Genomic DNA, 26,169 nt, shown 5'->3' with positions numbered 1-26,169 from the left:
ATCCACGGGTATTTACTTCAGTCTGCCACGCAGCACGACAAGTTCCTGAATCATGGTGGCTGTGTACTGTGTTCTCTAGTACAGGTTATGCTTATGTGACGCTCAGTCCGGAACCGTGCGACTGCTGCGGTCGCAGGTTCGAATCCTGCTCGGGCATGGATGTGTGTGATGTCCTTAGGGTAGTTAGGTGTAAGTAGTTCTAAGTTCTAGGGGACTAATGACCACAGCAGTTAAGTCCCATAGTGCTCAGAGCCATTTGAACCATTGCTTATGTGATCCAGTGTATGCAGAAGGGAAAACTTCACACAGAACCTAACATGGAAATTAGGACACTGCCTTGATTGTATTTATTTTTTACTGTTGGGTTCCTGGCTGCTAATAGATAACATTAGAACCCAGCAAATGTGAATAATTGAACAATAATTGAACAATAAATGCCCTATCTCATCATACCCTTGATCGTGCAGACAATGCACTGCATCGGGTGTAAGACAGCAGAATCCATCTCAAATGAAACGTAACACCTGAAAAGTTTATTTGGTTTCCTTGGAATTACCTCTATATCAAAGTGCACGATGTAGTATAAATACTCAGTGACACAGAAACTCTCGAAATTGTAATAGAAATATCCTTCAGCATCTGTTACTTGTTAAACTCCATGGTAACAAGTAATTAGCAGCTCATTGAAAGACATCATCTCTATTCTCACCACCTCTGTAAATATAGCAGCAAGAACAAAAACATAAATACATGCAGTCAATACGCCGCAGGCGAACAGTGCAGCATGACAGAGCAAAACAAGACACTTGATGGTGTGGCATTGGCCCATTCCTGAGGAAAGAAAGGTGAGAAGCAAGAATCAGCAGCACAGTGCAGCAAGGTTACTAAACATATTCAGTAACGCTTCATAGGAATGTAGAAGGCAAGTCACCAAATCACATAAATCACCCACAATGGAAGCAGTTAAAGGAGATTGTGGAAGTTACATATCCTAATGTGGGCTCTCTGATGATGCAACACCAGGGAAGATAACATAATGATAGAAGGTGCCACAGCAAGTAAACAAAAGGAAAGGGCTGTTGTATCTAGCTGGAATATTCCCTGGATGCCACACGCCTCTTGCCAATTGAAAGTTCATGGAGAAATAGTTGACAGAGAGAAAAAACTGACAGAGGGGACAAAAGAATGCAACTAATTCCACAACCAAAGTGTTTCGAAGTTCTTGGAATGCAAGAAGTAGGAAGTTCTTTCTTTTGCGTATTTGCGTGGCAAGAGCACCCTGTTCCTTGGTAGCTCTGTGGCCATGGTTGGCTGGGATGGTGTAACTTACCTGTGGTAGGGTTTCAGTCTATTGAAATAACAATTACATAGCAGTCTTCCAGATGAATTTCTGCATTGACAGGCAAAGGGGGACATCAGTCATGTAAATTGGCGGGGTCCCTCGTAAGCTGGAGAGAAGTTCTTTAACTTTTCTTTAAATTTCCGGATTCCATAACAAAACCCAATCAACTACTGATATGAGGGTAATTCTCTCAGGTCTTTTCTACTATATCAATATATTCTATGTTTATGTATGTGTGTGCGTGCATCTTCAGTGTGACATTTGTACACTATGAAAATTCAGGGAGGGTATTAACACATAGTGCCATGTTTGAGTGTGTCAGTACTGTAGATACATAGATATATAGTCAACAAAAGAACCATCCTTCAGAGCTATAGCTCTTGCACATGCCCTCACACACACACACACACACACACACACACACACACACACACACACACACACACACACACTGCACAATTACAGCTAATTACACTGACTGGGGTGAACTGTTGTGTTGGGGGAATGGATGGGGAGAGAGGAGGGGCATCGAGTGGTACGGAGGGTTGGAGAAGGGTTGATGGTGGCTGGAACGAAGAGATCACAGGTGCATGAAATAGCTATATTACACTAATGAGCTCAATGTGGAGTAGCAGGGATAGTTGCAAATGATGTGGAGGAGTAGATTGTGAAGGGAAGACAAGTCAGAGGAAAGAGAGAGAGTATAGAGAGGAGGATGTGGGCATAGAATGAGTGAAGTTGGATTGCTTACAGGGACAGATGTGGAGGTGAGTGTGGTGTAGAGACTACCGGAGATTGAGATCAAGAAGATTGTGCTATTGAAGCATGTGTTGAGGACAATTCCTGTCCCTGTCATTCAGAGAAGCTGGTGTTGGGGGTGAGGATACATATGGCATGGGCTGTGAGGCAGCTATTGACATTGAGCTTGTTGTGCTCAGAAGCATGTTCTGCCACTGGGTAATCAACTGTGCTCTTGCCTAGTCAGATTGTGGTCATTTGTTGGCAAATCATGTGAATTCAAGAATTCAGTTGAGTAACTGACAGCTTCCTGTTGATTCATTATGGTATCAATCAACTGGTACATTGACACACAACCTGATATTTTGTTTTGAATGCTGAATTTGATGGTATTGACAACATTGTTTATGGCTGCTAATGTATGCACTGAGTCACTCATGAGGTTTGTAATCGTGTGGGATACTTTGGAAAACTGAATGCATCATTTTGTCTGTGTTCCTGTGATTTTACAAAAGTTGGTTGGAAATGTGAACATTGTCCGAGTTCATTGATTACCATTTTCCCATTCCCAATATCTAAAATTGTTTTTTGAAATGCCCTGCACCTCATTGTAAACATTTTGTTAACTGAATATCCAGATTTTGATCCATAGCATGCAAACAATGTAGGATGTCTTCATTCGTGCAGTCTTTGTACTATTCCCAAAGATCTTTTGGACTGGGTGGAAAGTATGTTTTCAATATCATTGCAAGTAATGTGTGTTTGCTTTGGGTAATCAGTATTTGATCCATCAGTGAGTGAAATGTCCCAGTGTGCCTCATTTTCAAGCAGATTTAATTCTTGGCCAAGAGAAGTGGCACATACCTGACAGTCTACTGTGTTCAGTTCTTGGAAGGATATCAGTTTACCTACATATGTCAACAGTAGTTACATGTAAAAATATTTTACATTGTGTGAGTGAATGCTGTACAGATGCCCTAGCATGTCGATTGAATGTAAACTGAGATGTTCTGCAACTGCTTTACTTTGTTTGCGACACTGAAACTTGTTCGCTGATGCATTCTATGTGTAGTATGTTAGCAATTCATAGGAAAGCAGAGCCATAGTAGATATGAGAAAAATTCAGTTAACATTGTTGGAGGTAGTAACAATGATATTGTGCATACATTTTCTCTTGTGGGGTACATGCACTGTCCACTTTCAAGGTGTATTGCCAAATAAACAACTGTTGGATGTCATTCTTTGATTGGAAACAATATAATGAGCCATGCTGTTTCATTGCTACCACTGTAGCATCCCTGTTGATATTGGTGGATTTAATTGATAGATGCTGCTGCATTTCCCATTCAAATTAGATTAGATGTACTTTCATTCCAATTGATCTGTAGTGAAGAGGTCTTCCAGGATGTAAAAAAAAAAGAGAGATAAATATGTACAACTAAAAAAAAATAAGCTAATGTACCTTCCACAGGTCCCAAGTGGAATGATCGTCTCTCTCTCTCTCTCTCTCCCTCTCTCTCTCTCTCTCTCTCTCTCTCTCTCCCCTTCTTCGTCTTCTCTTTTTGTAAGTGCACCCTATATGAAAGGATCATTTTACTACACTCATTTACTAAGATCACATTAATGCACTGAATTTAAAATTTTAAAAAAATGTTCTTTTATTTGTAAGGTAATAAACATATAATAGAACTACTACAATACTTCTTTACAATGAACACATTACTGCACTGAAATGGTGCAGAAGTTAGATTACTTAGATTACACTCTCCCTTAAAACCCACATCCTTCCATCTTTCCCTCTCCTTCCCTCTTTCCTGACGAAGCAACCGTGGGTTGCGAAAGCTCGAAATTTTGTGTGTGTGTTTGTGTGTTTTTTTATTGTGCCTATATACCAGCGCTTTCCAGCTTGGTAAGTCATGGAATATGGATAGGTATATATAGGTATACACACACACACACACACACACACACACACACACACACACACACACACACACACACACACACACAAGCAGACTTGTGTGTGTGTGTGTGTGTGTGTGTGTGTGTGTGTGTGTGTGTGTGTGGGGGGGGGGGGGGGGGGGGGGGGGCGCGCGCGAGAGAGTATATACCTATCCTTTTTTCCCCCTAAGGTAAGTCTTTCCGCTCCCGGGATTGGAATGACTCCTTACCCTCTCCCTTAAAACCCACATCCTTTCGTCTTTCCCTCTCCTTCCCTCTTTCCTGAAGAAGCAACCGTCGGTTGCGAAAGCTAGAAATTTTGTGTGTGTGTTTGTGTGTTTTATTTATTGTGCCTGTCTACCGGCGCTTTCCCCGCTTGGTAAGTGCCGGTAGATAGGCACAATAGATAAACACACCAACACACACACAAAATTTCGAGCTTTCGCAACCGGCGGTTGCTTCGTCAGGAAAGAGGGAAGGAGAGGGAAAGACGAAAGGATGTGGGTTTTAAGGGAGAGGGTAAGGAGTCATTCCAATCCCGGGAGCGGAAAGACTTACCTTAGGGGGAAAAAAGAATAGGTATACATTCGCGCGCGCACCCCTCCCCCCCCCCCCCCCCCCCCCACCGCACCACACACACACACACACACACACACACACACACACACACACACACACACACACACACATCCATCCATACATATACAGACACAAGTTTGTGTCCTCGCTGCGATGGAGCACTTCCTCTCACGCCTATTACCTGCCACCCTACCTAAAACCTCTTTCCTCATCACCTTAGCCAGCTTCATCCTGACCCACAACTTTTTCACTTTTGAAGGCCAGACGTACCAACAATTAAAAGGAACCACCATGGGTGCAAGGATGGCCCCCTCGTATGCCAACTTATTCATGGGTTGCTTAGAGGAAGCCTTCTTGGTTACCCAGGCCTGCCAACCCAAAGTTTGGTACAGATTTATTGATGACATCTTCATGATCTGGACTCACAGTGAAGAACAACTCCAGAATTTCCTCTCCAACCTGAACTCCTTTGTTTCCATCAGATTCACCTGGTCCTATTCCAAATCCTATGCCACTTTCCTTGACATTGACCTCCATCTGTCCAATGGCCAGCTTCACACGTCCGTCCACATCAAACCCACCAACAAGCAACAGTACCTCCATTATGACAGCTGCCACCCATTCCACATCAAACGGTCCCTTCCCTACAGCCTAGGTCTTCGTGGCAAACGAATCTGCTCCAGTCCTGAATCCCTGAACCATTACACCAACAACCTGAAAACAGCTTTCGCATCCCGCAACTACCCTCCCGACCTGGTACAGAAGCAAATAACCAGAGCCACTTCCTCATCCCCTCAAACCCAGAACCTCCCACAGAAGAATCACAAAAGTGCCCCACTTGTGACAGGATACTTTCCGGGACTGGATCAGACTCTGAATGTGGCTCTCCAGCAGGGATACGACTTCCTCAAATCCTGCCCTGAAATGAGATCCATCCTACATGAAATCCTGCCCACTCCACCAAGAGTGTCTTTCCGCCGTCCACCTAACCTTCGTAACCTCTTAGTTCATCCCTATGAAATCCCCAAACCACCCTCTGGCTCCTACCCTTGTAACCACCCCCGGTGTAAAACCTGTCCCATGCACCCTCCCACCACCACCTACCCCAGTCCTGTAACCCGGAAGGTGTAAACGATCAAAGGCAGAGCCACATGTGAAAGCACTCAAGTGATTTACCAACTGACCTGCCTACACTGTGAAGCTTTCTATGTGGGAATGACCAGCAACAAACTGTCCATTCGCATGAATGGACACAGGCAGACAGTGTTTGTTGGTAATGAGGATCACCCTGTGGCTAAACATGCCTTGGTGCACGGCCAGCACATCTGTAATGAAAAGTAGCAAATCCATATTCTATACTCATTGGATTGTCCATTCCATTCAGCAGATCATGTAACTCTTCTTCACTTTCACTCAGGGCAGCAATGTCATCAGGAAATCGTATCATTGATATCCTTGCACCTTGACTTTTAATTCCACTCTCGAACCTTTCTTTTATTTCGATCATTGCTTCTTTGATGTGTAGTTGAACAGTGGAGGTGAAAGACTACATCCTTGTCTTACACCCTTTTTAATCCAAGCACTTCGTTCTTGGTCTTTCACTCTTATTATTCCCTCTTGACTCTTGTACATATTGTATATTACTCATCTCTCCCTATAGCTTAGCCCAGTTTTCCTCAGAATTTTGACATTGTCGAATGCTTTTTCCAGAGTGACTCCTGTTTCTTCTTCTGTCACATCAGGCAAGTCTTCTCCTTCATACAGGCCTTCAGTGTACTTGTTCCAACTATCTGCTCTCTCCTCTGCATTTTTAATGGAATTTCCATTGTGCTCTTAATGTCACCACCCATGCTTTTAATTTCACCAAAGGTTGTTTTGACTTTCACTCTTCTTTTTTTTTTTTTCATACAGCCGTTTTGCTTTAGCTTCCATACACTTCCTATCTTCCTCGTTCTTAAGTGACTTGTGTTTCTCTATTCCTTAATTTCTCTGAACATTTTTGTATTTACTTCCTTCATTGATTGCTGAAGTATTTCTTCTGTTACCCAAAGTTTCTTTGCAGTTACCTTCTTTGTATCTTTGTTTTCTTTTTCAGCTTCTATGATTGCCTTTTTTAGAGATGTCATTTCCTCTTCAACTGAACTGCCTATTGAGCTATTCCTTGTCACAGTGTCTATAGCCTTTGAGAATTTGAAACATGTCTCTTCATTTCTTAACACTTTTGTATACCACTTCTTTGCAGATTTATTTTTCCTGACTAGTCTTTCAGAACTTCAGCCTACTCTTCATCACTTTTAAATTGTGGTCTGAGTTTATATCTGCTCCTGGGTATGATGTACAGTCCAGTATCTGATTTCAGAATCTTCCTGAGCATGACATAATCTAACTGAAACCTCCACATATATCCTGGGCTTTTCCAAATATATCTCCTTCTTTTGTGATCTTTGAACAGAGTATTCTCTGTTATTTGCTGAAAATTACTGCAGAACTCAATTAGTCTTTCTCCTCTCTTATTTCTAATACCACACCCATATTCTCTCATAACCCTTACTTTTACTCCTTCCCCTGCAGACGCATTCGAGTCCACCATGACTATTAAAATTTCATTTACCTTTGTGTATTGAATTATCCTTTCATCATCGACATGTACTTTCTCTATTTCGTCATCTTCAGCTTGTGATGTCGGCATATATACCTGCACTATGATCGATTCTGGTGAGAATAACGCTATCACTGAACTGTTCACTGTAACTCACTCTCCGCCCTACCTTCCCATTCATAACAAATCCTATTCCCATTGTACCATTTTCTGCTGCTGTTAATATTAGCCTACCCTCATCTGACCAGAAATTCTTGTCTTCTTTCCATTTCACTCCACTGTCCTGCACTATGTCTAGATTGCACCTTTACATTTCCCTTTTCAGATTTCCTTTCATTGTTTATTCAATATTTTTCTCATAGTCACCTCCCCCTTCTCTGTCCCTTCCCAGAGATCTGAATGGGCTTTATTCCAGAATCTTTTGCCATTCTTGAGATCATCATAACATTATTTCAGTTGCAGGCCACATGTTCTTTGGATACACATTATGTGTCTTTAATTCAGCAGTTTCCATTGCCTTCTGCGTCTTCACGCCATTAATCATTGCTGATTATTCCACCTTTAGGGGCAGTTTCCCACCTCAATGGCAAGAAAGTGGCCTGAACCTCTGTCCAGTCCTCCCCCTTCTTTCACAAGGCTGTTAATAGAATGAGGGTGACTTCTTATGCTGGACATCTTTGGCTGCCACATCAACTATAGAGTGGATTGCCACTGATAGTCACAGCAAGTAAGTCTTGTGGGTGTTGTATTGTGCATTCCTCATCAGTCGGGCATGTTGAATTGTTGTTGAGTGAGCCACATGGAGTAAGCTAAATGGAATCATGAATCATGTTTTTGGTGATGGGTTCAAATTAGTCTGGATCAGTGTTGACATCTGGTATTTCTGCTGAGATAACTCGATCAGTTTGATGTAGTGTTCAATCAGCCAAATCAAAATGTGTGCATGTGGCAATTCTGTATTTTGCCATTAAATGGAATGCATCCATGTCTCTCTAAAAACTTGATGCTTGACAATGAAATCCTGTAAAAATTTCAATTTTTGTTTGAATACACATGCAGTCATATCATGACAACCCAAAGATGTGTGTATTCATGCATGCCCTGTGGACTCCCTCTATATGCCGCTTCTAGTATGACCATTTTTCCCAATTCACTTTATCACCATTAACTGTGCTTTGTTCAAATGTATGCACTCTTCTGAATGCAACTTGGTTTCCTTTAACTAAATGTAAGTGTAATTCAGTTTCAATTTTTGCTGTACATACTGGCACTATATTGATGGGAGAATTGCCAACATTTCAGCATTTTGATAAATCATCATCAATATAAATAGTAATTTGTGGCACTGACTTACTTATTTGTTGCCTTATTTGTCTGTAGATTTCTCAATTTGATTTTGAAATGATATCCATCAGGCATTGCAATCCATAGTATGAGCAAAGAGTTTCAGAGACACATTGAATACCACTATTTCTGTAATGAAGAACTGTATCAAATGAGTTAAATTCTTCACAGACAATAACGATTACCACTTCATTAATTGTTGGTGCATTGTACAGTATTTCTTTCTTGTTGACAGGTGTTTTGTGTACTCTAACTACAACTTTTTAGTTATTAGCCAGCATTTGTCTAGGTCATTTCTGAACAATCAAATTAATTCATTGTGTTGATTGAATCAAGTTTGTAAGTAGTGGCAATTTCTCATTTAATGCACGCTTTGAATTGACAGCATTGATCAAATTGTTTATCAGAGTTTCCCTATGAAATAAATTTGAAGAAATTTTTTATCTCCATTTGGAGAAGGCAATAAACATCCACCAGCACAGCACATTCCCGGTGTTTCATATGTAAATTTGAGGGCATGTAATACATGCATAATTTATCCAGTTTTCCAATTACCACATTTGGATGAAGAGTAATCATAATTAGCATTGTAATGGAATACACAAAGGTGTGAATTTGTATTCAATGTCATCTGGCTGGAGCAGCACATACTCAAATGGTATACAGTCTAGCTTCTCACTGCTCAACTGTTTCAAACAGGCTTGAGGCTTGTGTACTTGGGAGCTTTCCAGTCTTTCTTTCCATTCCTCATCTGTTTCAGATGAATGGGCTTGAGCAGTGCATACTTAGACAATTTCCACTCTTGGTTCCCATTGTTCCTCTATTTCTGAAGCTCATGATGCCTCTTTCAATTGTGCTTGAGATGTAGATCGATCATTTTCATGTCTTTTACATAGAATAATTGATTTGACAACAAAAGTGTTAGTTTGTGACAACTGTTACAAATTCACTTGGAAGGAGAAAAGAAAATTCATGTGATTATTTAGTGTCAAAGAGCATTTCAAATTCCATAACTAACACCACCTTCCACAAGATGTGACTGGAAAGTTTTAAGATTGGATCCGCTACTGCTTACTGGTCTGGCAGGCAGGTCCATGGAGGGTGGGGAGTGAGTCATTGCCTTGTCCTTGAACGCTCTCTGACAGGAAACTGCATATCATTTATCCAGTTTGTTGTGGCACCTGGTGGAGTGTGGGTCTGTTAGGGCTTGTTATTGGATTTTGTCTGCGGGAAAATGGACGAAAAACGAAGCAACGAGTTTGTGTGAAATTCTGTTTTAAAACTGGGAAATCAGCGTCTGAGACATACAAACCATTAAAAACAGCTTTTGGTGATAATTGCAGGAGCCAGTCAAGTGTTTTTGTTTGGTTCAACAGATTTAAAATTGGACATGTATCGTTTGAAGATGAACCATGTTCTGGCTGTCCTTCCACCTCAAAAATTATTGAAAAAGTTGTGAAAGTTTGTGACTTAGTGCACTCTGTTTGTAGACTTACAATTAGGGAGATGGCTGATGAACTTAATTTCATTTTATTTGCAGTTCAGTCAATTTTAACTGAAGATCTAAACATGTGTCGAGTGTCTGCAAAATTCATTCCAAAAGTGTTGTCAAGTGAGCAGAGTCAATACCGACTTGAAGTGTGCCGAGAACTGATTAATCAGACTAAAAATGACCCACATTTGTTAAATAGGGTAATTACAGGTGATGAATTGTGGGTATATGGATATGATTCTGAAACCAAAGTGCAATCTTCTCAGTGAAAGACACTAGGTTCACCACGACTGAAAAAAGCATGGCAAAGTTGGTCGAAGGTGAAGACAATGTTGGTGATTTTTTTCGATTCTGCTGGTATTTATCCCTGGAAGACAGACAATTAACCAGGAATACTACAAATGTGTCCTTGAGTGTTTGTGCGAAAAGGTGCAGAAGAAATGGCCTGCATTGTGGAAAGACAGGAGTTGGGTGCTACACCATGACAATGCTCTGCCTCATTGTGCCTTCTCCATCATTGAATTTTTGACCAAATTCAAAATTCCTGTGCATCCACAACCGCCACATTCTCCTGATTTGGCCCCTGTGGACTTCTACCTGTTTCCTAAACTGAAGTTTTTACTGAAAGGGGAGCAATTTGACTCAATTGAAGACATCCAGGCAAATGTGGAGAGCATCCTTTACACACTTTACACACTTCAGGAAAAAAAAATTCAGGAATGTTTCCAAAAGTGGAAACACTGTTGGAGTCAGTGAGTTCAGTCAGAGGGGGTAATGTTTTGAGGGAGATGCATCACAGTAGCGTGTAAGTACCACCACTGTACAATTAGAAGCCCATTCTTAAAACTTTCCAATCACACCTTGTACACTGAATGAGGTGGCACAGTGATTAGCAAACAGAAGTCGCATTCCAGAGGGTGACAGTTTAAATCCATATCTAGCTGTACAGATTCAGGTTTTATATGATTTCCCGAAACCGGTCCACGCAAAAGCCGGGATGCTTCCTATAGAAGGGTATGGCTTATGTCCTTCACTGTCCTTGAACCATTCCATCTCTAAGAAACTTGATGTTGATGTCATGTTAGTCCCTAATCTTCCTACCTTTTACCACCTGTTGTATCACGTATGAACTGGAATGTGTACTTCTCTATTTGACATGATTCAGTTATGCCATGTGTGTGTACACATACACCTGAAACATATGAATTGCCACTAATTGTATGAAATATCCAAATTTGCTGAAACAACTCATGTGTCACCTATTGTAAAATGGATTTTGTATACATGTATAGGGTAACATTTCAGTGTTGTTGCAGCTACTTAGATGACTATTGCTTTCACAGCTGTTTGCATTTCAGTTGAAAGCTGGCAACAACGCATTCAGGGATCTTCATTTGCCAACTCTGCTATATTTCAGAAACATGTGTTAGGATGTTCATGATAACTCACCAAAAGTACAAACAAAAGAACAATCTTTTTTTATTTGACAGTAAGTCAGTAAGTATCGGCAATAAATTTTTATAATTTATTACTACAAGGATACACAGTTTTTTATAGCTTTGTATATGTTTCAAGTTAGTCAACCTGCTTTTTAATGCATTTGATCCACCATTGCACAAGCTTTCCAATACCCTTTGAAAAAAGGTTGGTGTATGCACAGTGGGCCACATATGCACCGCTTCCTTTACCAGTTGACTGGAACTGAATCGACGGGGTCTCTTTTACCAACTTTAAGTGGAGCAGACAGATGGAAACATGACAGAGCAATATTGGGCTGTTTGCAGGACGATACAACACCTCAAAACACTGTCTCTGAAGAGCTGGAATAGTGTGGGTGATGCTATATGGACACACATTGCCATACAATGAAAGAACACCTTTCGATAATCAACCTCTGTGTTTATTGCGAATTGCAGGCTGCAGCTTGTTTAGCAGCATGTCACTGTGATGTTCACTGTTTGCTGTTGATCCCTTTTCCAGGTAATGATCCAGGACTGACCCTCATGAGCCCCAAAAACTATGAGCATCACTTTTCCTGCTAAAGTTAAACTCTTTAATTTCTTTTTGAATGGAGATTCGGGCTGCTTCCTTTCCATGCTCTGTCTTTTTGCTCTCTGCTCCAAAGTGATGATTCTGAGTTTCATCTTCAATAATGATGCATTTGAAAAACATTTCACCATCATTAGTGTAATGGCTGACAAGTTTTCATACGGTTATGCATGTGCTCTTCATCAAGTCATTTTCAAATCCATGTCATACAAACTTTGTGAAAATTGAGCCTGTTCTGTATGATTTCATATGCAGAACCATGACTGAATTTGCATATTGATTGCCACATTATCAAATCACTCACTTGTTATTCAGAACCAAGGCATGAACTTTTTTTAATATAGGCATCAATTCTTCCTGTAGCTATGACCCCACTCTTTCTTCATACTTTACTCTTGTTTCGCAACTTTTGAACTATTAAATCCAGAGGTAAACATTTAGTTGGAACAAAACATTGCCCCATATTGTGCTGAAAGTTCTCTATGAATTGTTGGTCCTGCTGCATCTTCAGACCACAGAAATTCGATTACAGAAGGCTTTTCCTCTGTGGTGCAAACTAAGAGGGGTACGAGCATCTTCACGTTGCAACAATGTAAATCAGACTGATGTGATAACGCTACAATTTACCACAGGCTAAGACAAAAGTTCTGTCTAGCAGCCTGTGAACTTAAAAAGCCGTAGAGCCAGCCTAAAGACAATTAGAGCAAATTTGCAGATACTTATTGACTTGCCCTTATGTACATATTCACATATTACTCTCTTAAAAGCCATACAAATTTCATTCTGTACTTCTGTTTATAGCTGTATGATGTGTTCTACACCTGTTGAGCTGTATTTCCTGTATCTTTAGAATTCCTTACTGAGACTGTATGCCATAGATAGCCCTGCCCATCTTGAATTGTGCTGCTGTGTACATAACTATTCAGTGCAAAGTGTATCACACCTCTTTCAATAAAGTGTCTACAATGTCTCATCCACTACACATATATTCATTATTTATAGACAAAATTGAAAAGATGTGCTCACGGTGTTAAACTGATAAAATAATTATACTTAGTGATTCCTTTGTTGTTGCCTTCATTGTCTCTTGTGAGGGATGTGACAGTGTTTGCAGGTCTCGCTTGTATGAAGAAATTATACTATTTCCAGATTGTAAATTTCAATGTTGTTCACTAACTACCAAATAATACCAGTTAACTCATTTAATCTTCCATATTCTTAATAACTCAGATGACTGGCCACAATGATAATACAGCTTCCACATTAATATTATTTCATCTGCTTGCATGAGACAGTAAAGTTCTAAGAGGCTGTTACATTTGCACAAAGCATGTCTGACTTCTCACAAAAAGTTCCACAAGACTCTCTTTCATGACTGTTTTCTAAAACAACTAGAATGTGACTGCCTCTTACAACACTTCCCACCAATTGCAAGCAATAAGAATAGAGATAATATATATGTAGTGCAATGCTGTCAATCATTTATATGGATGCTCAGCAGAATGGTCAGACAGTCTGACATAAATTGACATTTAAATATTACAAAAGTTTGTGTAAACATTATTTCAAAAGTTTTTGTAAACATATATGCAAACTACTTATAAAAATTGGCATATTTATGTTTATGTTAATTTAAATACACAAATGTTAAATTTGTGCTCAATGAAATGGTTTTTCACTTGCTATAAAGATTGATTTTTTTACAAAGTTTCTATTTTATTTACAGATGAAGTGATTAATACCCACCAGTATTGGAGATTTCATGTTATGTGTTAGGTTTGATTATATCAGTCAACTGTTATCTGAGCTTGAGCCATGATTCTTTCACATGATCCTGCCAGAGCTAAGTGTTTGGAGTTTGCCTGTAGTAAATAATACAACTGTACCTTCTATATAATTCAGTCGTAAAACTAATAAATCAAATTGATCTCCAGCGTACACACTCAGACGCTCATCTGTTCTATTCTATACTCATCAGTATTTAGATGAACTTCTCTTCAATTTTGATTTGCATTTTTTTCACCTAATTAACAGATTATTTCAGATGTTAAATCAAATATGGCTCTGCCTTTGTGGGAGAGATGTAGATAATTGAGAATAATGCTATTTCTCCCAAATGAAAAATCCTATTTTAGCTGATCAACCACATATCTACCTTATAGTATTCTCAAATTCTGTCTAATTCTAGAGGTTCAAATTTCACAACATGGAGCATGTATGTAGATGAACTGAAATAAATATCATATTTAGAAATTTATGTGCAGTAATATTAATTACAGTCATGCATCCCCAAGACAGAAATTTAAGCAAGTCAGTTATCAGCTTATACTGTGTTTCTCAAGTTTACTACAATGATTATCCTTTCACATTTTTATTTATTTGCTTACATTATTAGTTCTGTTATTACTGAAAAAATATGCAAATAAATATTGAAACTAGGTCTAATGGGATGTTTCAGGTGGGGTACTTCCCATCGCCATGCGGACCTGAATCTCTCTCTTCTCTTTTGGATGAGGTTTCACTTGTGAAACATTGTAACTCTTGGCCAGGTGGAGAGCTGTCACAGGAGGCTGCTATTGAGCATTTCCGTTATTTTGTTATTGAAAACTCAACTGTGCTGGCACTTTTAGAAGAACCACTTGGAAATGATCAAGGTGAGTTCCAATAAATAGCTCACAGAAATCAGTCATGATTATTAAGCATAATGTATTAAGCTCAAGTATGCTTCCCTCTTGCAAGCATTAATACAAATTGACTCTTCCGAAACATTAGACATTTAAAAAGATGTATGTTACAGTCTTGTCATAAGCAGTACAGGTTTAAGCTTAAATCAAACAGTGGAAACTCCACGTTAGAGTATCAACAATGTAGGAATGGATATATTACCACATACCATAAAGATGACATGTTAAATTGCAGACATACACAATTAAAAGACACTTATACATAAGCTTTCAGCCACAGCCTTTGTCAGAAAAAGACAGAGACGCATACACCATTCATTCAGACAAGCAAACACAACTCATGCACACATGGTAGTCGGCTCCAGCAGCTCAGACCAGAATTTTTGTATCTAGACAATCGTGAAAGAGTATCCAGATTTAAAATTAACTTTATTATGTTTTAATAAGACATGTCGCTAAGCTTTTACCTTACTGATAAATGCTCTAAATTAGGCATCTTTTAACTACTCGATAGTTTAGAACACCTCATGGGGTTTGTCATTAATAATGCAGGCTCATTCAAAAGAAACTGCCACACTTAGTGAACACTAGGCGAAGAAAATGAACTTTGATAACACTTATTTAAGCATTATATTTTATGTTTCTTTTTTAATTCTTAAAGACTTTCTTTTAGGCTTTCAGATTTTCTTATCAGTTTTTTGTGAATTTTGTTGTGACCTGAGACTCTGTCAAATTGAAATCGATGAAAAAGTTAAAGTAATGTAATAGAAATTTAAAAAATACAACTGAATAAAAAGTGTTTCTGCAGAATAAAATTTAAATATATGTTATCCAGTAATACATTGAGGAAAGGAACCTCATTGGACTACTATGAGGAAGCAGCTAAAGACAGCCAGATGCAATTGATGTTAGTTTTATTTTGTGCATATGATTGAAATCATGTATAAGACAGGTGAAATACCCTCAAACTCCAAGAAGAATATAATAATTTCGATCTCAAAGAAAGCAGGTGTCGACATGTGAAAATTACCGAACCATCAGTTTAATAAGTCACGGCTGCAAAATACTAACAGGAATTCTTTACAGGCGAATGGAAAAACTGGTAGAAGCTGACCTCGGGGAAGATCAGTATGGATTCCGTAGAAATGTTGGAACATGTGAGGCAATACCGACTTCACAGCTTATCTTAGAAGATAGATTAAGGAAAGGCAAACCTACACTTTTAGCATTTGTAGACTTAAAGAAAGCTTTTGACAATGTTGACTGGAATACTCTCTTTCAAATTCTGAAGGTGGCAGGGGTAAAATACAGGGTGCAAAAGGCTATCCACAATTTGTATAGAAACCAGATGGCAGTTATAAGAGTCAAGGGGCACGGAAGGGAAGCAGTGGTTGGGAAGGGAGTGAGACAGGGTTGTAGCCTTTCCCTGATGTTATTCAATCTGTATATGGAGAAAGCAGTAAAGGAAACAAAAGAAAAATTCAGAGTAGGAATTAAAATCCATGGAGAACAAATAAAAACTTTGATGTTTGCCTATGACATTTTAACTCTGTCAGAGACAACAAAGGACCTGGAAGAGCAGTTGAACGGAATGGACAGTGTCTTGAAAGGAGGATATAAGATGAACATCAACAAAAGCAAAACAAGGGTAATGGAATGTAGTCTAATTAAATCAAGTGATGCTGAGGGAATTAGATTAGGAAATGAGACACTTAAAGTAATAGATGAGTTTTGCTATTTGAGGAGGAAAATAACTCATGGTGGTCAAAGTGAGAGGATATAAAATGTAGACTGGCAATGGCAAGGGAAGCCAAGAAGAAAAGAAATTTGTTAACATCGAGTACAGATTTAAGCATCAGGAAATCGTTTCTGAAAGTATTTGTATGGAGTGTAGCCATGTATGGAAGTGAAACATGGATGATAAGAAATTTAGACAAGAAGAGAATAGAAGCTTTCAAAATGTGGTGCTACAGAAGAATGCTGAAGATTAGATGGGTAGATCACATATCTAATGAGGAGTTACTGATAGAATTAGGGAGAAGAGAAATTTGTGGCACAACATGACTAGAAGAAGGGATCGGTTGGTAGGACATGTTCTGAGGCATCAGGGGATCCCCACTTTAGTATTGGAGGGCAGTGTGCAGCGTAAAAATCTTAGAGGGAGACCAAGAGATAAATACACTTAGCAGATTCAGAAAAATGTAGGCTGCAGTAGGCACTGGGAGATAAAGAAGCTTGCACAGGATAGAGTAGCATGGAGAGCTTTGTAACGCTTCATGTTGAATGTTACTTAACTTAAGTTTCCTCTGCCTGGTCCATTGATGAATGAATGTGAAATTTTCATGCTTCACAAAATTTATTCACGTTAATTGGCATCCGAACTGCACACTCGTCATGTAAAAAAAAAATTTACAAAACATAAAGAAACTGATGTTACAGCCGAATAAGGTATAAAATACGATATTCAATGACAATCTTTTATAGTAATATCCTTAGTTTTCCATAAGAAAATCATTCTGAACTTTAATGTCTCTCGTATTATTTTAGTTACGTAATTAATTACAGTTTGGATTTGGTTACTAATATTCAGTGGCGGTATGGAGCTCATGATTTATCCGATTATATACATAAAATGCACAAATAAGGCCTCAAATTCCGGAAATAGGAAAACTGTGAAAAGTAAACAATTGGATAGTTAATTAGAAATGTAATTACAAAGAATATTAATTACAGAGGAAGACATATAAATAAATAACAAATGAAAATACATCACTTGGTAATAACTTTTAAGCTGTTTCTCAAGATAGTGAGACCTTCTGTTACTGGATTTTTAGATTATCATTTTGTTAATTAGAACCATTGATTTTTCATGTTAACATCTCTACAGTCTCTAGTTATTTATTGCTAAGGACTTATTACTTCACTTTCTTGATTAGTCACTTAATTTAGTATATGTACATAATTTATCAATGACAACAACCCACCGATAATTATGATAACGCACGTCCTTCCAAAACATTCCACACACCTTCGCAATGAATATCAATTTTTTTATCAAATAGGACAGAATAATATAAGTAAAGACACACATACAAGGCCTTAGGAAGCACTGAATTGTCCGATAACTATCCGGATGAATATAAAAAAGGTGGTATCAGACATTTCATATGAATTTTGGGGAAGGCTGTATCATTAGAACCCGCGCCCCAAGCCACTCTTACAAGTATTACTTGTATAAATGTCTGATAAATACATACGCCCAATCAAAAAAATCAAAAAAGTTTTCTTTTCTTAGCTGTCACTCCAGTCACTGGTTCACGTTGCACACCTTAAGGAATTGGCAGTTCACAATCATCAGCCCTTTTGCGCAGTCCATCTTGTGTCTGCAACCTCTCTTTTTCTGGCAGTCTCTATGCTGCAATAGCACAGTCCACTATTAGTGTCACAGTTTTTTAATTTTCACTTCCAGGTCAGGTAAGGATCTAGGATACAGTTATTTACGGAGGAACAGGGATGAACCCATTACTCAAGGTACTCGTGTAGGTTACAATTAAGGTCACATTAGGAATGATTATATCAAAAGCATCCACATACTACCCTATATTATCACCATATTTACAAACAAAATCACACAACATTAAGCATCTCTAAACTGTAAAGATTTAGCTATATGCAGATCAAAGTCAATGAACCAAAAATTAATTTGATATGTATCCTTTCTTTTTGATTAATATCTCAATATATTCCACTGTACAGTATATTTGACCCTCCAGATCTCATTTAACTTTTTATCATATCAAACAAACTCACAGACTGCTCATCATCACACCATCTTGTAATAACAAACTTTTCACCGAATGTACTTTGTCAAAGTGCAACTTGTCCATTTAGTAAATCTTTACCATTGTCCATTTGTTCATCTCACTAACAAATTCATAAAATTATGACCATGCCTGTAATTCTCAAAGGAGAACCCACCAATATATGCTCTACAGAGTGTAACTGCAGTAATTGTCAATCAATATTGTAGGAAAGTCAAATTTAGTACACAGTTTACATTTTCAAATTATTCCTCAAATAATGTCATTCAATAGTCATATTACATACAGAAAACTTATACTACAGAGAATGGATAATGTTTTCAGTAAGAGATAACTTCGTTACAGGATTATAGATGAGGAAAAGATGTAGCATCCGAAAATAAAAAGAAGAAAAATAGAATGCTACATAGAGTATTACATAGCTCGGAGACCTAGTGCTCTCCGCGCACTTCACACAAAGATGTGTCCTCCTGAGGGCTTTTACATCATCTTAATTTTTTGTGGTGTTTGACACTTACTCCATATGGTTTGATAAAAAATGGTTTGTGAGGTTTTACATTAAGTCTACATGCACTTTTTCAGGTTTCTCTCTAAACACAGCTTTGTATTTCCACAACAAACTACCTAATTGATCTGTCTGTTCTTCATCTAGATTTCCAGCTTCTTTCGGTTTGGTGGCCACTAATTCAGCATACTTGTCTTCATTGCATTCTTCTTCATTGTCTTCCTCCTTAACATCAATCTTCTCATTTGCGCAAATCAGTCTTCTAATTTGAAAATTGTTCTCTAGGCAAATTTGGATGATTAGTTCAGTCACATGCATTACATCTGTCTTTTGGTTGGTAAGCCATAATCTTTTGTTATTCCAGTCAAAATCCACATTTACTCCTTGTATCCAATTCATTCTGAACAAAATATTGTCATTGAGGTCAGGTACTACGAAACATCCTTGGTTATACTGTACATCATTAATGGTGAAAGATATTAAGGCTTGCCTGTTTTCAACTTTCCTGTGCCTACCAGTAGCTCCTTTAATTTTGATTCAAATAACAGGATATTCTTCAAACTCAGCACTATGTCTTATCTGGTCTCTAAATTTTTCAGAAATGGCACAGACAACTACCTGTGTCTAAGAGGCAGACTGCTTCATAATTTGCAACTTTTATACGTATATATGGGCTACCAAAAACTATTTCCTTCCTGCTTTCCTCATCTTCATGAACAAATCATCCTCAATCTCTCTAAAGTCCAAGTCGTTTATACCATTTTTTCCTGCACAATTTCTATTACTTGTCTGAACTTTGCTTAGAGCTACATCAGATGACTGCTTGATGTCATGCCCCGCTTTTACACACTGTCGACTTTTCCTGGAACTGATTTCACTGTAAGCCTGATGATTGGTTCTACTATCCCAGTTGAAATGCAATTCTTCACAAATAATCTTGATGGCCCTTTCTACTCTGTTGCCGTAACTGTAAATCACTGTAAACCTTGTAAGAATACCATAAAGCTTCGAGCATTACATCTGATACATAATGTCAGTCCACATGTTCCTTAACTGATGATACCTTCCCAGTTTCCATTGGTACAATCTGGTTCTCATATTCTTCACAAATACTACTGCCATCATCTTATTCACCATTAATTAAATCTTCTTTAGCCTCCATATACACCATGCTGTCTAAGTCTTCCTCCCATTCATCATTACAACTGTCACTTTCACTATCAGCATATTCACGCATGCTATCATCTCCAATACTAGGCACTTCTACAACATCTTCACAGTGATCATCAGAATAGTTGACAAGTACACCAATACAAGTATCATCACTTAAGTGCTTAACAGTGATAGATTCTTCCTCCATTAATTTACCTAATCCAGACTCATCAGGATTATTATCAGAACCAACATTTTCTTTGCAAACTTTTTTGCCACACTGATTATATAGAATTTAGATAGTTTCCTCCTGTAACAGAACCTCTTCAACATTCTTACAGATGCTATTACTTCCATCTTCAATTTTCATTCATACTTTCCCAGAATTTACTGTCATACTGTAATTTGCTAATCTGATGTGCTCTTCTTACATTAGTTCTGTCATTTCCACTCCAATATCTTCGATTATTCTGTCCTCTGTAATTATTTTTGATGTCTCTAGGCCGGTGATGTTTAGCCTGATTTCGGAACTTATTTCTCGCCCCAAACTGACAGGCTTCCAATGAGACGTCCATCAGTTTAAATTGCCTGGTCTTGATTGATGATTATCCAATTGTCTGTTATTATTCTCCCAAAGTCTCTCCCTGTGTCATACTCTCTGTTTCCATTCTCATTTCTATGGTTGATATGGTTGATGCATCTATTATCACTTCTATTGTAACCACCACTATTATTATTATTATTATTATTATTATTCTGATTTTCATTGTCACTCCTTCCTTGATCCCTGTTCTGTTTCCACCCCCCCCCCCCACCCCCACCCCCACCTCCCAGATGGTTGATTGCCAAATCTGCCATTACTTAACCTCTCATTTCTCTCAGAGGCTCTATCCAACTTATCTACATATCTTAAGAACTGATCTACAGAGTCGTCTGGTCCCAAAATCAACTCCCACTGTACTCTTTTCAGTAATCTTCTTTTTTAAGGCATCTATTTGTATTAGTTCATTAAAAGGTTTGTCTAAGTGCACTAATTTCCTCAACTGGTTTTCAGAAAAACACTTCAAGCTACCATCACCTTCCCTGTACATTCGACCATTGAAAAACTCGCTCTTAATCCTAGCTTGCTCAGATTCTGACCAAAGCTTATTTAAGAACTTTCTTTCAAATTCATCATGTGACATGGTACAATTAACATTCTAATTGGCCCATGAGACTGCTTCTCCACCCAAAAATCTCATGACATATTTGATTTTAACATTGTCTGTCGTGCCATTACTAAAATTATCTTGAAAACACTGTAAAAAATCAACAAGATGCAACTTACCATCTCCTGGAAAGCATATTAAAGGTATGCCACTCCATACACAATTAATATTGCTAACAATGAGCTACACCCTCTTGTATTTCTATAACTTGCTTACTTAAATTTACTACTTTACTTTTACACAAATCTATTTTTTATCATATTTTAGTTCTACATTACTTCTTTGATCGGAAATGTCTGTAAGCTTTAGCTCAGAGTTGCTTATGTAAGCTTCTACTTTCTCTTCTAACAGTCTTCTAGTCTGAACAACCTCTACTTTAAGTTTAGAATTTTCTACTTCTACCTGTTTATCTAGTTTTTCGAATCTCTCCTCGTTTTTGGACAACTCTTGTGTGAAATTAGCTCCTAATATGTCTAACGTTCCTTCTACTGCTCCTACACGAGTATTGAATTTTACCCTGTCCTGTCTCAACAGTAGTTCTTAGTACTGCCAAACCCCCCTGGATTTCACTAATCTGATTAGTATTTTCAGTAACAGTATTCTTTAATTATACCATTTGTTCACTGAATTGCTAACTTAACTGTAGACCCTGTTGACCAATATCCTTAATCTGTCCCATCTGTTCCTTCGCTTCTTGCATAATCTGTCCCATCTGTTGTTTTGCTTCTTGTCTCATCTGTCCCATCTGTTCCTTAGCTTCTTTCATACCCTGCATTAATAATATTGACAAATCATCTCCGCCTACTCTTCCCTGAGCAGTTGGAGTACTCGTGGCAATATTTTCACTGGAATACTCTCCACCAAAACTTCGCTCTACACTTTGATTACTACTGGGCGATAGTTCACTGATACTTGCTCCTAGCTCCGAAGCATTTTCCATTGGTTCACTGCTTATGAATTTTTTCTCACTCATTCTTAACTTGTCATTATCAGCCATGGTAAATCACAAAATATAAAAACTTCCCACACAAATGTCTGTCACTGTCATAAAACCATTTAAATAAAAGTGTTACTCATCAGACGGTTGACAGTGTTGTCCGAGAATTTGGTCCTTTCTATCCACATCAACTCTATCCATGCAGCAACATCCATTCATGCTGTGTGTCCATAACACAAAATTTTTCTAGACAATTTATGTTTGGCATTCGTCTTACGTTCACCTGAAACAGTCACTTGTTAAACATATTTCCACATTTCAAACTTCGATCACAGCTCAAGTCCACCGTTTCTAACGATTTATGTTGAATGTTACTTAACTTAAGTTTCTTCTACCTGGTCCATTGATGAATGAATGCGAAATTTTCATGCTTCACAAAATTTATTCACATTAATTGACATCCAAACTGCACATTCGTCATGTAAACAAAACAAGCACAGATTTCACTAATCTCTTCGACTTCCAAAAGTAACTTCAAAACTGACTTGCTCGTAGCATTACTTTATATAGAATTTAACAATAACTTCCAAAATAAAGCATTATTAATTTTGTACAATTTTGATGTTACAATTAAAATTTACAAAATGCAAAGAAATTGATATTACAGCTGAATAAGGTATAAAATACGATATTCAATGACAATCTTTTATAGTAATATCTTTAATTTTCCATAAGAAAATCATTCTGAACTTTAATTACAATAATGTCTCTCATATTATTTTAATTATGTAATTAATTACTGTTTGGATGTGGTTTCTCATATTCAGTGGTAGTATAGAGCTCATGCTTTATCCGATTACATACATAAAATGCACAAATAAGGCCTCAAATTCTGGAAATAGGAAAACTGTGAGATTTAAATAATTGGTGAGTTAATTAGGAATGTAATTACAAAGAATATTAATTACAGAGGAAGACATAAATAAATAACAAATGATAATACATCACTTGGTAATAACTTTTAAGCTGTTTCTCAAGATCTTCTGTTACTGGATTTTTAGATTACCATTTTGTTAATTAGAACCATTGATTTTTCATGCTAACATCTCTGAAGTCTTTAGTTATTTTGCTAATGACTTATTACTTCAGTTTCTTGAGTAGTTATTTAATTTAGTATATGTACATAGTTTTATCAATGACAACAATCCACCGTTAATTACGACAACGCGTGTTCTTCTAGAACATTCCACATGCCTTTGCAACGGATATCAATTTTTTTTCATCAAATAGGACAGAATGATATAAATAAAGACACACATACAAGGCCTTAGGAAGCACTGAATTGTCCGATAACTATCCGGATGCATATAAAAAAGGTGGTATCAGACATTTCATACGAATTTTGGGTAAGGCTATATCGTTATAAGCTGCATCAAACCAGTTTCTGGACTGAAGACCACAACAACAACATACTTGAAATTCAATTTGCTGAACATACATATCTTGTATTTCTTTTGTTGTTAATCTATTTACTTTTAAATGTTGGACAAAGACCAAGTTTGCATCTTTGAGAGACTTTGTGGAAAAACAGGAGTGTCCGGATAATATTCTGACTAAGCTTGTATCTTATGCGTTTTTTAAGTTTTAAACATTTTAATCTCTTTTGCAAGTATGCTGTTAATCAGACTGTTGAGCACACTAATTCAACAAATAATTATAATGCACACCAGCTTCATCACTCTCATCCATGAAATGTATGTGTAGTAGGAAAGTTTTTGTAGAAGAATCATTCCATTCAAAGTGGTCCATGAAAAAAATAGTTGGTTGCTCAACCATCTTAGAAAAATTTGATGTTTTTTGGGTTAATTCACTAATGTTTGGGGACCTCAAAACTTTATTAAAAAAATTTTTTTATTGTTTATCATTTAGAAACAGCAGCCATTTTTGTTTCATGCCGCAAGGAAATCACGAGCAAAACTGAAAGTTGTGTGAAGACCCCAACGAAACAGCTGAGATTAGAGCATTTAAATGCTGAGGAAAGAAGTGCATTAGTGGAAGTGTCCATTGAGTATGGAGACATGCCCCATCTATCAGAGGACAAACTGCCTGACCCCGATAGCTGAGTAGTAAGCACAACAGAATGTCAATCCTAAGGGCCCGGGTTCGATTCCCGGCTGAGTCAGAGATTTTCTCCATTCAGGGACTGGGTGTTGTGTTGTCCTAATCATCATTTCATCTCCATCGACGTGCAAGTCACTGAAGTGTCATCATATTGAAAGACTTGAACCTGGCAAATGGTCTACTCGATGGGAGGTCCTAGTCACACAACATTTAAGGGACAAATTGTTATACGCAACTGCAGCGCAGCACAAAATTCCGATAGTGCCAGAACACGGGGGGAAAATAGTGAATGCGAGGCCGTATCAAATCTCTGAAGCTCAAAAAAAAGTTTTGTAGTAGCAAATTGAACAAATGGTGAAGGATGACATAATTGTCGAGAGTAAGAGTGCATGGAACGCGCCACTGCTTTTAATTACAAAGAAAAGATAGTCGCCAGTGGGACACAAAAGTGGATAACAGTAGTGGACTACAGACATTTGATATTACTGTAGGAGATGCAATCTCACTACCGAATATCTCCGACATTCTGGACCAATTTGGGCAAGAAAAGTACTTCTCAATGCTTGATCTTGCATGTGGATCCCATCAAAATTGATGGATGAGAAGGAGAGAGAAAAAACGGCGTTCAGCTCAAATTATCAGTATTACAAATACATGATAATGCCAATGGGACTGAAAGGAGCCCCAGGACGTTTCCAGTGACTGATGAATACAGTCTTGGCAGGTTTGCAAAGTGTAAAATGTTCTGTCTACCTAGAGGACATAGTGTGCTATGGAAGAAACCTGGAGAAGCACAATGAGAAGCTCCATGAAATTTTTGACAGGCTGCGAGGGCATGATTTGAAACTGCAACTGAATAAATCTGAGTGTCTGGGGAAGAAGTAGAGGAACTCTGAGTTAGTCATGTGGGTCACTTCGAAGAGTAGATGGAATGGCAGTTGTCTTACACCGTCTCTGTATCAGACTTAGCCACTCATTGGAAACATCTCAGCCAGAGCAGTTAGGAATTCATTCTGTATCTTTTGAATAAACTTTAGTTAGAAAACATATCTGGAGAGTACTTCAATTATCTCCCAGCCTTTTTCTACCTTCACACCAGACACCATAACTTGTCAGGTAGGTTAACAAGCTAATCTGTGGTTACGGACCATGTCGCTCAGTCTCAAGTAAATCCACACTTGGGATGCGACAAGAGGTACTGATGCAGCCATCTTTGATGTGGAGATCACCTTCTAAAAAGGTGGCTTGTTAGGTTGAGTAGCACCAGGTGTAACAAAAGGGGGATAAAGCTGTTGAGGTTCTGGAGGAATGTGGATAGGCTATTCCCACTCTTGATCCAGATTTCAAAGATGCTATCAATGAATCTGAAGAAGGTGGGGGGTTTAGGATTCTGGGTGTTTAGGAAGGATTCTTCAAGATGGCCCATGAATAGGTTGGCATAGGATGGTGCCATGCAGGTGCACATAGCTGTACCCCAGATTGGTTTTTAGGAAATGCCTTCAAAGGAGAAGTAATTGTGGGTGAGGATATAGTTGGTCATGGGAAGGAGGCTGTTTGTTTGGAATCTGTCGGGTGTTGAGAGTGGTAGTGTTCAATAGCAGTAAGGCCATCGGCATTAGGAATCTTACTGTAAAGGGAGGTGGCAACAATAGTGAAG

The 26,169-nt window shown here is 38.1% G+C and overlaps 1 protein-coding gene across 9 annotated transcripts in view; it reads left to right on the top strand.

Annotated features, from left to right (window-relative positions):
- The window catches only part of LOC126278998 (ral GTPase-activating protein subunit beta), a 360,574-nt gene that overhangs the window by 242,541 nt on the left and 91,864 nt on the right, over positions 1–26,169 (top strand). For all 9 annotated transcript variants that reach the window (XM_049979327.1, XM_049979325.1, XM_049979321.1 and 6 more), the window contains one exon: positions 14,543–14,738. In XM_049979327.1, coding sequence (XP_049835284.1) covers positions 14,543–14,738 — 196 coding nt within the window. The remainder of the gene's footprint in view (positions 1–14,542; positions 14,739–26,169) is intronic.

The sequence above is a fragment of the Schistocerca gregaria genome, chromosome 6 (assembly GCF_023897955.1).
Source record: "Schistocerca gregaria isolate iqSchGreg1 chromosome 6, iqSchGreg1.2, whole genome shotgun sequence".
Lineage (NCBI taxonomy): Eukaryota > Metazoa > Arthropoda > Insecta > Orthoptera > Acrididae > Schistocerca > Schistocerca gregaria.
The sequence above is the reverse complement of the archived record's forward strand: the minus strand, read 5'-3'. Positions and strand labels throughout refer to the sequence as shown.